The 14182-nt window shown below is 40.4% G+C and overlaps 1 protein-coding gene across 1 annotated transcript in view; it reads right to left on the bottom strand.

Moving 5' to 3' along the window:
* The window catches only part of LOC149441653 (striatin-interacting protein 1-like), a 301884-nt gene that overhangs the window by 37877 nt on the left and 249825 nt on the right, over positions 1-14182 (bottom strand). Inside the window, exons 15-16 of the mRNA XM_089657068.1 lie at positions 12162-12259; positions 11950-12076 (exon numbers count right to left, since the gene is read on the bottom strand). Of these exons, the coding sequence (XP_089513194.1) occupies positions 11950-12076; positions 12162-12259 (225 nt within the window). The remainder of the gene's footprint in view (positions 1-11949; positions 12077-12161; positions 12260-14182) is intronic.

Below are 14182 nucleotides of genomic sequence, written 5' to 3' on the forward strand. Positions count from 1 at the left end.
TGTTCACTGATGAGTGCCGTGCAACCCTGGATGGTCCAGATGGATGCAGTAGTGGATGGTTGTTGGACGGCCACCCTGTTCCAACAAGGCTGCGACGTCAGCAAGGCGGTGGTGGAGTGATGTTTTGGGCCGGAATCATGGGAACAGAGCTGCTCGGCCCCTTTAGGGTCCCCGAAGGTGTAAAGATGACCTCTGCAAAGTATGTGGATTTTATGACTGACCACTTTGTTCCCTGGTACAGAAGGAAGAACTATGTTTTCCGTAATAAAATCATCTTCATGCATGACAATGCACCATCTCATGCTGCAAAGAATACCTCTGCATCAATGGCTGTTATGGAGATAAAAGGAGAGAAAGTCATGGTGTGGCCTCCATCCTCCCCTGACCTCAATCCTATTGAGAACCTTTGGAGCATCCTCAAGCAAAAGATCTATGAGGGTGGGAGGCAGTTTACACCCAAAAAGCAGCTCTGGGAGGCTATTCTGACATCTTGCAAACAAATTCAAGCAGAAATGGTCCAAAAACTCACAAGTTCAATGGATGCAAGACTTGTGAAGCTGCTATCAAATAAGGGGTCCTATGTTAAAATGTAACGTGACCTGTTAAAATGTTTAAAAAGTTAAAATGTTGTTAAAAGTTTGATTGAAATAGCTTTTGATTTCAGTAAATATGCTGCAAACACAACAAATGACAATTTTCAGTTCTTTACGACCTATAAAGTGTGCGTAATAATTTGGAACAGTGCATTGTACGTTTTTTATGTTTAAAAAAAATACTGTTATCATTAGGTTTGTTCAATAAAATTTTAATTGTACTCTTAATAGTTGATAACATGAGAATTATGCTGACTGTAATTTACATAAATTATTTAGGTAAATGAGAAAAATATCATTTGCATAATAATTTGGAACAGGGTGTCTATACACAAATGTTTGACAATGCAATGTACCAACAGTTCTGATAAGTACAAACTATAACAAACATATAGAAAAACCTAAGCATTTCCCCAACCCGCCCTTCACCTCCCCAACATGGTAGGGGCATAAGTCCCACAACAAACAATCATAAAACACAGTCCTAAGGGGATGAACACTCGCTGGAGAGTAGAGCACAAGTTGCAAATGTCAACTTAAAGTAGATCATAGAAAAGCTGGCTGGATGTGAGAGCATCCGCTTGATGGTAAAAGTTCCAGGGTACCAGGCCCCCCATATGGAGAAAAAAGAGGCATGGAGAAATAATGTAAAATAGCTAAATAAGGGGGAGTAGGGGGAGTGAGGGAAAAGTAATATGGTTAGGTCTTCAGTGGTAGTGTCGGGCTGTAGAGAACTCAGAAGGTCTCTGGGAAGAAAGACAGGGTCCTGGGATAAAGTCACATCCAGCTTTAAAGGGGAGAATCAAAGTCTCCTTCTGGCCCCTTAATGAAGGAAAAGACATACTCACGACCTCCCTGAGGTGGTAACTGGGTCAAGCGAGGCGGCTACGATGTCCATGATGTTGGTCGAGCCAGGATGAAGACGTCTCTGGATCCTCAAAGAAATGCACCCGATATTTGCCCACCACCCGAAGGCGTATACTCATGGTATACTTCAGGTGTTTAGTGCAAAGGCACCGCTTGATATCCATGAAGTGGGATCGTTGCTTTTGGACTTTGGCAGAGTAGTCAGGGAACACCAATATTCTTACATTTTGGTAGGGGATGTTGTCTCTCTCTCTCTAGTCAGTCATAGGACAGTGTCTCGGTCTCTAAAATTGAAACGTTTTGCAATGAAGGTTCAAGGAGGTGCGCCCTCCGAGGGTTGGCGTGAGATGCGCTCGTTCCTCTGCTAAGGTGGACGAAAAGGCCGCTCTGCCAAAAGTGGTGATCAGCAGGTTTTTGAAGAACGTGACTGGGTACTCTGAGCCCTCCGGAAAGCCATTGAAGCTGAGGCTGCAGAGTCTGGACCGGTTCTCCAGGTCATCCTGTTTCTGGGCAAGCTCTTGCAACTGACGCTGTATGGCCTCAGGAGGTGTGCCGTAGAGCGCGGAGAGTGTCCTCCGCTTAACTGATATGGGCATTGGTCTCCGTGACATGGTCACGGAGTTTGTGCATGTCCTGGCGCATAAGATATATACCCATCTTCAGCTCGTGTCACCTGGCATAAGCACTTTTGTCGTGTCAGCAGTGGTAAGGTCCAAGGCAGGGGAGGTGCCATCTTCCTTCGGTGGGTCCCGCTCCAGTCTCCAACATTTGTCCAAAGAGCATGTAGCAGAGGCAGCCTTCCGAGGGGCAGACATGGCAAGAGGTGGAAACAAGGCTCCAGGTAAGTTCAAGAGAACAGTTAAGTGCCAGAAGACAATCTGAATATCGTGTCAGGATGTTGGGAATGGAGCTCAGCACCCACGTGTCCATCATCATCCAGGTCACATCCCCCGATACTATTACTTTCAAACCCCATTTGAAAGGGTTTGTATCAGGAAAGAATGACTAAACAATTGATTCACCCTTTCCCCCTTTTTTCCACTTTTTCTTTTCTTTCAATATTTTTTTTTTTGATACGGGATATATATTTTGATATCCCCTGTTGTAATTTGACAATACTGTTTTAAAATTTGGTAGGTCATTTATAAAAATGTTTTTACAACTTTGGCAAATATTGTGGTATAGATGGAATTTAGTTTTTGCTTTTGAGTTTTATCATTTGAGTTTTGGCCAGGGAAGTCTGTGAGCCCCCCTGTTGGCTCTGGGGGCCAATATCCCCACGGTGTGGATGTGGGGGAACTTCTGGTTCACAGGGCGTATCCCCTGCTCGCCCTTGCCCCAACACAGCTGGTGGGCGAGACATGTTCGCACTGTCATCGTCCACCTGTGGCTTGAGTGTGGGATGATGTCACCGTGCAGGTGTGGGTGCCCCTCTTGCCGATGGGTGTGGCTGACGCCATGCATGTGTGACATCAGCGCATCATGCATGCGTGGTACTGGTCATAGGACACTGAGGGAGCCATCTCATGCAGGCTAGGGGATGATTTGGTAACCCATCCACAGTTGATTTGAACCATTTATGGGTTAGATAAAGCCCCACAAAGTGGGAGGATTTCTCTACCTGTGTAGACATGTGCAGTATCCCAGAGTCCCTATCCGTAAGTGCCACATGGTAAGCTAATTTTTTTTGGAGAACACATCTGAAGACATCAGTATAGATCATGATATGTTCTAATAAGACTCTTGGGTATTTTATGTAGACACCAGTTCCCTATGCAATCAAATCTTATGGCTTACGAATTCCCTACCCATGGTCTTATCCTTTTTTGAACTAATCCGGGACCTTTTGAAGCAATACACACGGAGGCAATTTATAACCTAAATTTTATGCGATACCTTTTAGCATACAGACTCTTGTGTGTATCTATATATTTCCAATACAAATCTCTATGGCATCCACCTTTCTCTCTTTCTCTTATACATGTAGGGACCTCTCCAGTTTACCCTGATGAAGATGTACTCATAGTGAAAACACATTGAGAGCATCATACTGGAGATTGTTAATTGAGATTGTAACCTCCACGTCGATTTGTTAACTGTACTGGAGATTGACACATGACACTGTAACCTTCATGTTCATTTTGTAGCCATTTCACTTTGGAGATGGCCCTTTTGCAATAAGCATTATAGTATACATGGTATTTTTTAGTCAGCAGTGTCATTATCTCCATTGCAGACATATCATATACTACATGATATAGAATTGCACTATAAGATGTTTGCATGTAACACTGGAGTCATCCAGACAGGACTGTAACCTTTGTCTTTCAAGGAAAGATTTTTACATAAATGTAATACAATTAGATTTTTATGATTCCATTTTTAAGATTCTTTGATCAAAAATACTGTTTATTCATTGTATTAATGTTGCTGCCAAAAAGTCCCAGGACATTTTGTCTCATGGTGTCTAATAAGGGATGTAGCAACATGATATTCACAATACCATCACTCATTAATGTATATCAATATACAACAATTACCAAAAAATACACTACTAGTCACTATGGATGTAGAATCTCTGTACAGCAAGATCCCTCACAAGGATGGGTTGGCTGCATGTCACAGATTTTTATCATCCTCACCAAACCACAAGTACAGCACTGAGGATGTTACACAGCTCAATAAATTCATTCTTACACACAACTACTTTGCCTTCAAAAATGACATTGATCTTCAGTGTACCCTGTTTTCAGGGTGCTGCTATGGGAAGTAAAATGACACACCAATATGCAAATGTTTGACCTGGAGGACAAATTCCCGAACAACATACAACAAAATCTATTTAGATACTTTTTCTATTTCAATGACATTTTCATTATATGGTCAGAAGGTGAAGAAAACCTAAAACAATTTTACTCCTTGATCAACACCTTTCACCCATTAATCAAATTAAAAATGGACTATTCAAAGTCAACTTCCTAGACAGTATATCAGCAGGGATGACAAGCTGCACACCTCAATATACAGGAATCTCAGAACACTAATAGTCTCTTTTCATAAGAAGGGTTACAAGGACAAACCCATCAGTACCAGCAAAAAACATGACCTTGAAAACTCGAAAAGAAAATCTCCTCCAATACAAAGAGAAACAAAAAAACAAATAACCGTTAACCACATACAATCCAGCACTAGAAGTGATAAGAAAGATGATCAAGGATTTATAACCCAATCATAACAGAGGATGGTACTCTGAAAGAAATTTTCCAACAACTCTTAATACTAGCTTTCAGGCAACCACTCTACCTCAGACATAAATTATTCAGCAGGAAACTTCATTCTGATTGTGAAGTAACAGATAAAGAAACTAGATCCTGCAAAAAAAAAAAAATGTAAACTCTGCAACCAAATTAATCTATCAAAAGATGCTATACACTCAAAATGGACCTTCAATAATCACAGGATCATACAGCTGTACCTCCAGCGATGTTGTGTAACTCATCCAATGCAAAATATGTTGGCGAAACAGGACAGACATTACAAACAAGGATGAATTTGCACAGATACACCATCAAGGAACATAGGGAACAGAGGGGAGGAGCCGCAACATGGAGCCGTAAGCAGCATGGCTGGAGAGCTCCGGATGCCAGCCCGTTAACATGTGAGGCGTCCTAGGTTGAAGGAGCCTTACCCGGACCCGGAGTGGAGTACGCCTGAGGACAGAGCGTGCGGTGGACCGGAGCCTCAGTGAAGTGGAGGTGCGGGGAGCAGTTTTGCAGCTGGTCCTTCTGTGCTCTGTAAGCCGGCGGGGGACTGGCAGCGAGTGAGGGCAGAAGAATGGAAAGAGGAGGGGACCTCAGGGATCGGAGGGACCCGTAGGTGCCTGGGGGCTGCCTGAGCGGTGTAGTGCAGCTCCCTGAAAATGCCTGGAAGTGGGCAACGGTGGGACCGGAGCCCAGTGTCCCCCTGAGGTAAAATATCCTTAGAGATCCACTACCCCTCTCTGAATCACATTGTATACCCACAACAGCTCTCCCAAAGCCCACTGTGGGAGAGAATAACAGTGGTACAAAGACACATGATCTGAAGAGGATCCCGTTAGTACTGGGGATCTTAAAGGAGATGGGACAACAACACAGAAGCAGCACAAAGAGCAAGGTGAGTTGCAATAAGACTCTGTAGAATATGTCTACGAACTGTTACTTTTCTGCATCATATTAACATACTAAGTGTTTGCTGTCCGAAGAAGAAACAATAAAATAGAGGGGTCCTGTGGACTTGTGACCCAGAGGGACCATCCATCCACCCATCCATCATTTCACTACATTTAAAATACATGAAGGAGTAAAACAGACTTTCTAGCAATTTGCTGTGGGGAAAGATAAAGAGGACTATATAGGTGGCAGTGTTTTGTGACCCTTAAATTAAGAGGTAAACAAAAGGTAAAGTCCTAAGAAAAAATGAGAGAGACAGACTAAAGGGGGTGGTTCAAAATCCCCCAATTGTGTGAACTCTTCCATGATAAAAAAATACTTGCCCACACAGGGAAAAAAAAGCCCAGAGCCGCTAACTCAAGAACATCACTGTGAAAGGCCCACTACTTTTGGTGGAGATCAATTTAGATTGTCATTTGGGAATGTGGAAGAGAACCAAGATAAAGAAAGTTCAAGTTTGGAAAGTATAGGAGAACAAAGAAGTGTGGAACAAGAAGGGTTATTAGCTCATCCACTCTTAAAAAATTACTAGGTAAAAATGTTTGCAAAACTGGAGACAGTTCTGAAAAAGGAGATCGGGATTCCCCAGAATGACTTGGGTCATATATTAACTCGAATGGAAGAAATAGAGAGAAAAACAGCGGAATATGCAAATCAAATTAAGAAATTAGAAGGGCAAGCAGAGGAGAGGCGGATAGAACAGAGAGAATTATTATTTAAATTGGAGGACCAGGAGAATAGCAACAGAAGGAACAACTTAAGGATCAGAGGTCTACCATAAGAAATAGGGCAGGAAGAGGACTTATTTGGGAAAATTAAAAAAAATCTATAGCCCAATAATGTGAAGATTTGAGATGGATCACTTGATAATGGACAGATTATATAGGGTCAGAAGGCCAAAGTGAATTCCAGTAGAAAATCCCAGAGATGTGATTGCTAGGTTCCAGGACTTAGGAGACAGAGATCGGATATGGAAAGGGTTGCGGGACCTCACTGAAATAAAATATGAAAAAACAGTCATACAAATGTTTGCCGATATTTCCCCAGAGACATTGGCGAGGAGGAGATCCTTAAAACCATTACTAAACCATGTAAGAGAAAAAAAAGTTTGATACAATTGGGGTTTCCCAGCCAGCTTAATCGGGTGGAAAGACGGAAGATCGGCAAGGCTGAGATACCTAGAAGAATATGACTTTGTGATAAATTGGACTTGCAGAAAGTGAATATTGAGGGATGGTCAGAAGGGGCTAGGGAGAAGGAAGGACAGGGTCCAGGAGGGTGGCAACAGATACCTAGGAAGAAGAATTAGGAGAACGCAGCCTGGGGGGGCTAGTGGAGAGAGTAGAGGGGTTGGTTTTTCCACCTCCCTCTTTTTTTTTTTTCTTCTTTCTCTCCCTGGGCCTCACGGTGTCCCTCATTGGTCTTCACCCCCCAAATTGGATAAAAGGGGGGGAGAGGGGGGATACGGTGGACAGAGTAGTCTGGTGGTCCGGGAGGCTCAGCACATGGTCGCCTTCAAACTAGGAATTGACAGGAATCTGTCCAGGCGAAGGAGAGGTGGCCATGTTTTGAGTTTCACCCTAAATTAGGAATCGTTAGTAGAAATTTCCCTACAACAGATTCCAAGGCTTAATGTAGGCCAGGAGGGGAGGAGGGAGGGGGGAGGAGGTGGGTGGCAGGTGGGAGGAAGGGAAGGATGGGTGGGAGGGAATGGGATAGGGATGAGGAAGAAGGTCCACATTACAAACTATCTGTATCTCTTATCGTGTGAAGGAAAGCTAATAGGTCAAAATAATTATAACAGAAATAAGTTGGATTACGTTATGACCTATAACGTGAAAGTGTTAAACTCTCCCAAAGACATAAGATAATCAGGGAAGTCCAACAATACTCAATAGATGTAATATTTCTTCAAGAAACCCATTTAACCCGAAACACAAATGTGAAACTATATTCGAAGTATCACCAAATGTTGTATTATGCACATTCATTAGTACAAGGGGCAAAAGGAGTATCAATTGGGTTTTCAAAAAATGTTGCCTTCTCCCTGGAGGACAGAATGGAAGACCCTGAGGGTTGGTTTCTGTTTATCAGGGGCAGGTTACAAGGAAGGGAATACACATTGGCTAATATTTATTGTCCAAATAAAAACCCAGCTCTTGGAGTTCTTAGAGGGTGTGCTAAGGAAACTTGCTGAATTTAATAAGGGGTATCTGGTCGTGACGGGGGACTTTAATTTGTCTTTAGACCCTCAATAGGATGTGACATCATGTACAAGGAGAGAAGAGGATAGGGATTTGAAATAACTGAAGAAGCTATTATATAAACATCAACTGGAGGATGTGTGGAGAGTAAATCATCCAAGAGAAAGAGACTATACCTTCTTCTCCCATGTGCATGGTTCGTATTCAAGACTAGATTATATAGAGACATTGATAGGCTCCAACTTAGAGGTTATGTCTATCTCTGACCACTCTCCCGTTACGATGAGGTTACAAGTAGGAGGCGGCAAAGACAAAATACTCTCTTGGAGGTTAAATTAAATGCTTTTACAGGACCCCAAAGTAGAGAAAGCTGGGAATTGAACAATTCTTTGAGTATAATGAGACCAATTATATATCTGCGGCAACAGTCTGGGAGACACATAAAGCTTATATTAGGGGAATACTGATCTCTATAGGAATAGAAAAGAAGAAGGAACAAGGGGAAAAAATAAAGTTGGTGATGGAAGAGCTCCATATACTGGAACAAATGCATAAAAAAAAGAACGGAATAGATATATATCAGAAGATAATATTGAAACGAGATGAGTTAAAAGATCTGATGGAACAAGAGTCAAGGAGAATATTTAATAAGGTTTCAAAATAAAGAAACCAAGGGGGGAATAGACTTGGAAAACATTTAATGAATGAGAACACTTAAGAACAAGAAAGCCAGAAATTTTATAGAAAAAATTAGAGATGGGAAGGGAAAAATAGCGTATAATACATCTGATACTGCTAAGAGGTTTTATAAATACTATAGTGAACTTTATGATGTGAGGGGTGGCAACCAAAGGGAAAGTAAAGAGGAAAGGAAAAAAATTAGACAGAAATATTTAAGTGAGATAGATTTGTCACGATTAACACAAGGAAAATTAGAGACTCTCGAGATTCCTATTACCCTGGAGGAAATTAACTCAGCCGTAAAGAACACGACTGGAGGTAAAAACCCAGGGCCAGATGGGTACACAGTGGGGTATTTTAAAAAATTCAATCTTCTTGTTCCCAAAATTGGTAGATATATAAACGCACTAGGAGAGGGGTTGGAAATGAGAGTAGCGTTATTGCAGGACCACATCACGCTCATTGTAAAGGAAGGGAAGGATAGTGTTAGTTATAGGCCTATATTATTATTAAATACAGATACTAAATTATACGCGAAGGTATTGGCAATAAGACTGAAGGATCTGATGCCTGAATGGGTTCATTTGGATCAGGTGGGTTTTATAACGGGAAGAGAAGGAAGGGATAATGGCCTGAGATCCTTGATCCTTGTACAAAGAGCTAAAAAAGAGAATAGATACCGGCAATACTTTTGTCGATAGATGCTGAAAAGGCCTTTGATAGGGTTAATTGGGGATTTATGATTGATACATTAGAAACATTAGGAATAAGACCTAAAATGATGAACTGGATAAAAGGATTACATAAAACCCATCAGCAGCGGTTAAGGTTAATGGATCTCTTTCTCAGTTTTTTTAGAATGTACAATGGTACTAGACAAGGATGTCCCCTTTATCCTCTATTGCTTGTTTTGTCCCTGGAACAGATGATGTTGTTTTACATTGCTAACCCTAGAATACCGTTGCCCAATTTAATGAAAGTATTAAAACAGGAAGATATCAAACTTGAAAATAAATCCTGTAAAATCAGAATTTTTAAATATTAATCTCTCAGTGTCAGAGAAGACTGGTCTCCAAAAAGAATTCCCCTTTACTTGGAAGAGAAATGAAATAGGATATCCTGGAGTAAAATTTACCACCTCATTAAAAAGTTTATATCAAGCAAATTACATCCCTTTAATAAATGAAATAAAGGAAGAAGACTCTTAAAAGGCGGAGCCTCATGGGTTGGACGAAAAAACCTGGTTAAGATAGTGATACTTCCAAAAATTCTGTGTAAATTCCACATGCTCCCGATTTCTCTTCCAGGGTCCTTTTTTGGGATAACTAAAAAGATGATTACTAAATTTATATGGGCAAATAAGAAACCAAGAATCAGCTATGAGGTGTTGAGCAAAGCAAAAGGAAATGGAGGTTTGGGATTACCTAATGTGAGGATTTATTACACAGCAGTAATTTTATCACGAGTAGTAGATTGGACATTTAATTCACAAGGGAAGAGTTGGGTAAATATGGAAGGGATAGTAAGTAAAGCTCAATTAGAGAAGATTATATGGATGCCACATAAGTTTCACACACTGGATGTAGATATTAGTTCACTGACTAGGATAGTTTTGGGCACTTGGGATAGAGTACACAGTCAAAAAAAATGGAAATTTAATTCACTGATGATCCCATTAGTGGGAATGGATTTTTCCCCCCCAGGGAAGGATAAAATAAGTGGGAATTGGATAAAGGATAAGAATGCACATTTGAAAGATATTATAAAGGATGGGAAATTGCACACCCTTCAAAATTTTAAAAAGAATAAAGACTTATTTGTCACGTTGGATGATTGGAGATATTACCAGCTAAATCATTTTGCTGCAAGCCTTCCACAACCGCTGAGGACATTGGAGGATATGTATCCATTTGAAAAACTATTAAGTGGAAATATGACTCCAAAACATGTTACCTCAAGGATATATAAGATCCTTGTGGACACGGAAGGAGTAGACCCCCCAGGGTTTCTGGGAAAATGGGAGAAGGAACTGGGAGTAGAAATTAAACCACAGCAAATGAATATTGTTTTCAAATTAACACATAAGGTGATAAATATGCATACAGTGGAAATGAACTATAAATGTATAGCTAGATGGTATATAACACCAAGTGTAGCCCATAAGCAGCAGGTATTAATCTCCCCTTTATGTTGGAGAGGATGTGGAGAAGGCACACATATGGTGGAGTTGCCCAAAAATACAGAATTATTGGAGTGAAATAACCCAACCTAATCAGGAAATATGTAAGATAACTTTTCAGAGAGACCGTGGAAGTGTTTATTCTATTATTTTGAGCCCCCATCGGAATTATATAAAAATATAGTATTGTATCATTTAATTAGTGTGGCAAAGGGTCTGATTCCCAAGTATTGGCAGGTAACTGATGCACCACAAATCAGAGACTGGATAAATAGAGTGGAGGGTATCTTTAGAATGGAGGAATTGTATCATATGGAAGAGGATAAAATGGAAAAATTAAGGAAAACATGCTTTAGTTCGATAAAATGTAAAACTTCAGAAATATATACAGAACTGATTAGAGTAAAGGGGGAAGTCTAGAAATTGGAGAGTTAATGTGGTAAATATGGGAAAGAGATGAAATTGAAACAGACAGATAGGTATGAGAGAAGAACTAGATTGGGTGTGGAGGGGGGATGGATTGGGTGTGGAGGGGGGGATGGATTGGGTGTGGAGTGGGGGGATGGATTGTGTGGGGGAGGGGGGCTGAGGGGGAGGGACTGGGGAAATGTTTGGGGAAAATGGATTATATATTAAATATTTTTATAATGGATGTTTTCTATTTTCTGTATAATAATCAAATAAAAATTAAAATAGAAAAGAAAAAAAGGAACATAGGGAAGATGATTTCTGCACACCTGTGGGTCATCATTTCTCACAAGCAGACCACACTATGAGAGACTTGAATGTTTTAGTTCTTAATGGCAATTTCAAAACAATGCAGAAAAGGAAAACATTTTAACTAAGAATGATAATTCTATTTTTACTCAAAAGATAATGGTTTGAATCTAGTCCTAGGTTTTTGTAATCATTATCCAACAGTTTTATGACCCCCTTTGTGCAAATACAAAAACTATCGTGGACAGAAGTCAATTGTTTCTGTCACAAGTGCACTAATACGGCTACAATTAACTTCTATAAGAAGTACAGTGAAACAAACAGCATGTTTTTGAATTTTAGGACTTCTTTGATACACTATGTGTGAATTTAAATTGGTTAACAAAATATAAAGCACCACTCTACACGATACGTTGGGATACAAGTAAATGAATTACTATATTAAATATGTACAGGATGACATTGTTGATATTCATATGAAAAATTTTAAATCAAACCTGGTAAACATGATTGAGCTTGAAGTGTTTCAGTAAGAGTAGCAGCACAGCAGAAATAGCTTTAACAATGATCTCTTTGTGTCGATTCACATCGACTCCAAGTTTCATGCTCTGCAGTACAGTGGTTCTTGGAAAAAAACAAAAACAAAAAACACAGGTAAGTACATTTTTAAGCACAAATCACAAAGCTAGGACATTACTGTAACACTTACGGCATCTCTTCTGGAAGGACATCTGCCAAAATATTAATTGAATCTGTCTTTGCTTTGGAAGTTGGAGCTGCAGCTAGAAGGATCTTGAGCAGAGCAATCTGAAAAAAAATGTATTTCTATTTTGCTGGGGAATGAGAAAAAGTAAGAATTTATCTACATGAAGGGCCTGATCTCTGCTTAGGCAACATAGGTTGTGGTTTTGCGTAATGGGACTGCTAGGGGTGGCAGGCAGCCACCTACACATTGTATTGGTGGTCAATTACTGTGTAATAAATAAAAGGTTCCAAGGTGTTGTCTATAATTGATGTCTCTGCAAACCCTATGCATTTTTGTTGGTGGGACAGTATATTGTGTTCCCACAGTTCATCCACTCTGGGTTTATAAATCTAGACCTTCACTAACAGCAAAGCAGGGTGACGATTTGCCCTATTCTAGTTGTTGATTCCAGGTGCACTTATACAGAGTGAGCAAATTACTTCTTTCAGTGTCCATTTCACTGCACATTGAGTGACATTAAGATCTTATACAATACTATGACTATCTAAGAGATTGGTGTAGGAGCAGGGTGGCAAAAGAAAGCTGTACGGTAGGGAATAACGTTTCCAGTCTGACCCTTACCATGTGCTCACAAACTTCCTACATAGAAAGTTGTGTTTGTATTTTTCGAAACAAAGTTCTCTCTTTGATCTTGCACCTGTAGTACTGTGATGGATTTGGTAAAATGCCTATTTCGTTTCCTATTGAAAATATATATATATATATATATATATACGCTATTTCTATAAGTTTTATAAATATTTACTTTTATACTTTAATACATATGTTGTGTGAATATTTTCTGCCTGCTGGGCTTTGGGGTACTATAAGAAATCCTTGCTTAAGAAATGTCTGCTCACACACAGATAAGATAAGACTTGGAAGAAGATCACACCTATACCATGACGGAGATTGTTTTCGTGTGGAAATGACCAATCAAAGACTAATATAATGCTTATGCTGTTCTCACATGACTCTTGCATCATTTTGCATATATAAGCTCACTTTCTCATTATAATAAACTAGAAGTGTTCATAGACTGAACTTGTGTGTCAGCGTGAGTCTTTTCCAGTGTGCGCATATTCCAAACCAGCATCATAAATTAGGACAGGAACAGATAAGCACTGGACAATTTAGTCCTCTACTAAATCAACTGGTGCCGAGAAACCCGGGAACTCTGGGTAATGAACCCGCGGACAGCCGACCAGAAAGGGTGTCAATCGCAACATACGAGACAAGAGCTTGATCACTTCTCGGAGCATGGTAAAATATATTTTGTTATCTTACCAGTGCTTATCCTGTCTTTGTTGTTGATTCATTCCTGTGCCTGGTGCGGCTGCTAAAAGGTCACTAAAAGGCAGGTAACATTGCTTGCCCAGAGTTTATTTCACCCTTACCTGCATGTGCTTATCTGTTACCTGGTTTTGTTTTTTATGTATCAGTCTTGAGGTGGAAGAGGAGTGGACCTACTGAGGGGTTTGACACAATTTCTCTTGGGTGTGTGGTAACCTTGTGTGTTGACCACAAGAGAGGAGGTGTCGGGTACGCGTCACGGTAATGTGGCAGCGGAGTGCCTTAGCCATGTTTAGGGCTAGGAAGAGTTACTCAGTGATCTGTACTCATAGCCCACCAAGATAGACTGCTATGTTATGTCCTAAATGTGTGTCTCTGAGTTAATGTTTGCCATTCATAACAGAAGGTTGGGGTTTGTTTAGGGTTAAGGAAAGTCTGGACAGCAGCCTGTGAAGTGTCTTAGATTTCTGCTAGGAAGGACAGAGAAGGGGGGAGGAGATGGGTCAGATGCTGATAAGACCCCTAGAAAGGAATGTTACCATGTGACCTGGTTGCACAGAGAGAAGAGGAAAAGTATGTGGAATTAAAGATAAGGAGGTTTAAAAAAAAAAAAAAAAAAAGAGAAGAAAGGTGTCTTAGTTGACAAAAATGTGCTGAAGACAGCAAGAAGCTTGGTATAATGTAGCCAAAGT

Source organism: Staurois parvus, unplaced genomic scaffold, assembly GCF_062004578.1.
Source record: "Staurois parvus isolate SC_StPar_1 unplaced genomic scaffold, SC_StPar_1.0 ptg000961l, whole genome shotgun sequence".
NCBI classification, from domain to species: Eukaryota; Metazoa; Chordata; class Amphibia; order Anura; family Ranidae; genus Staurois; species Staurois parvus.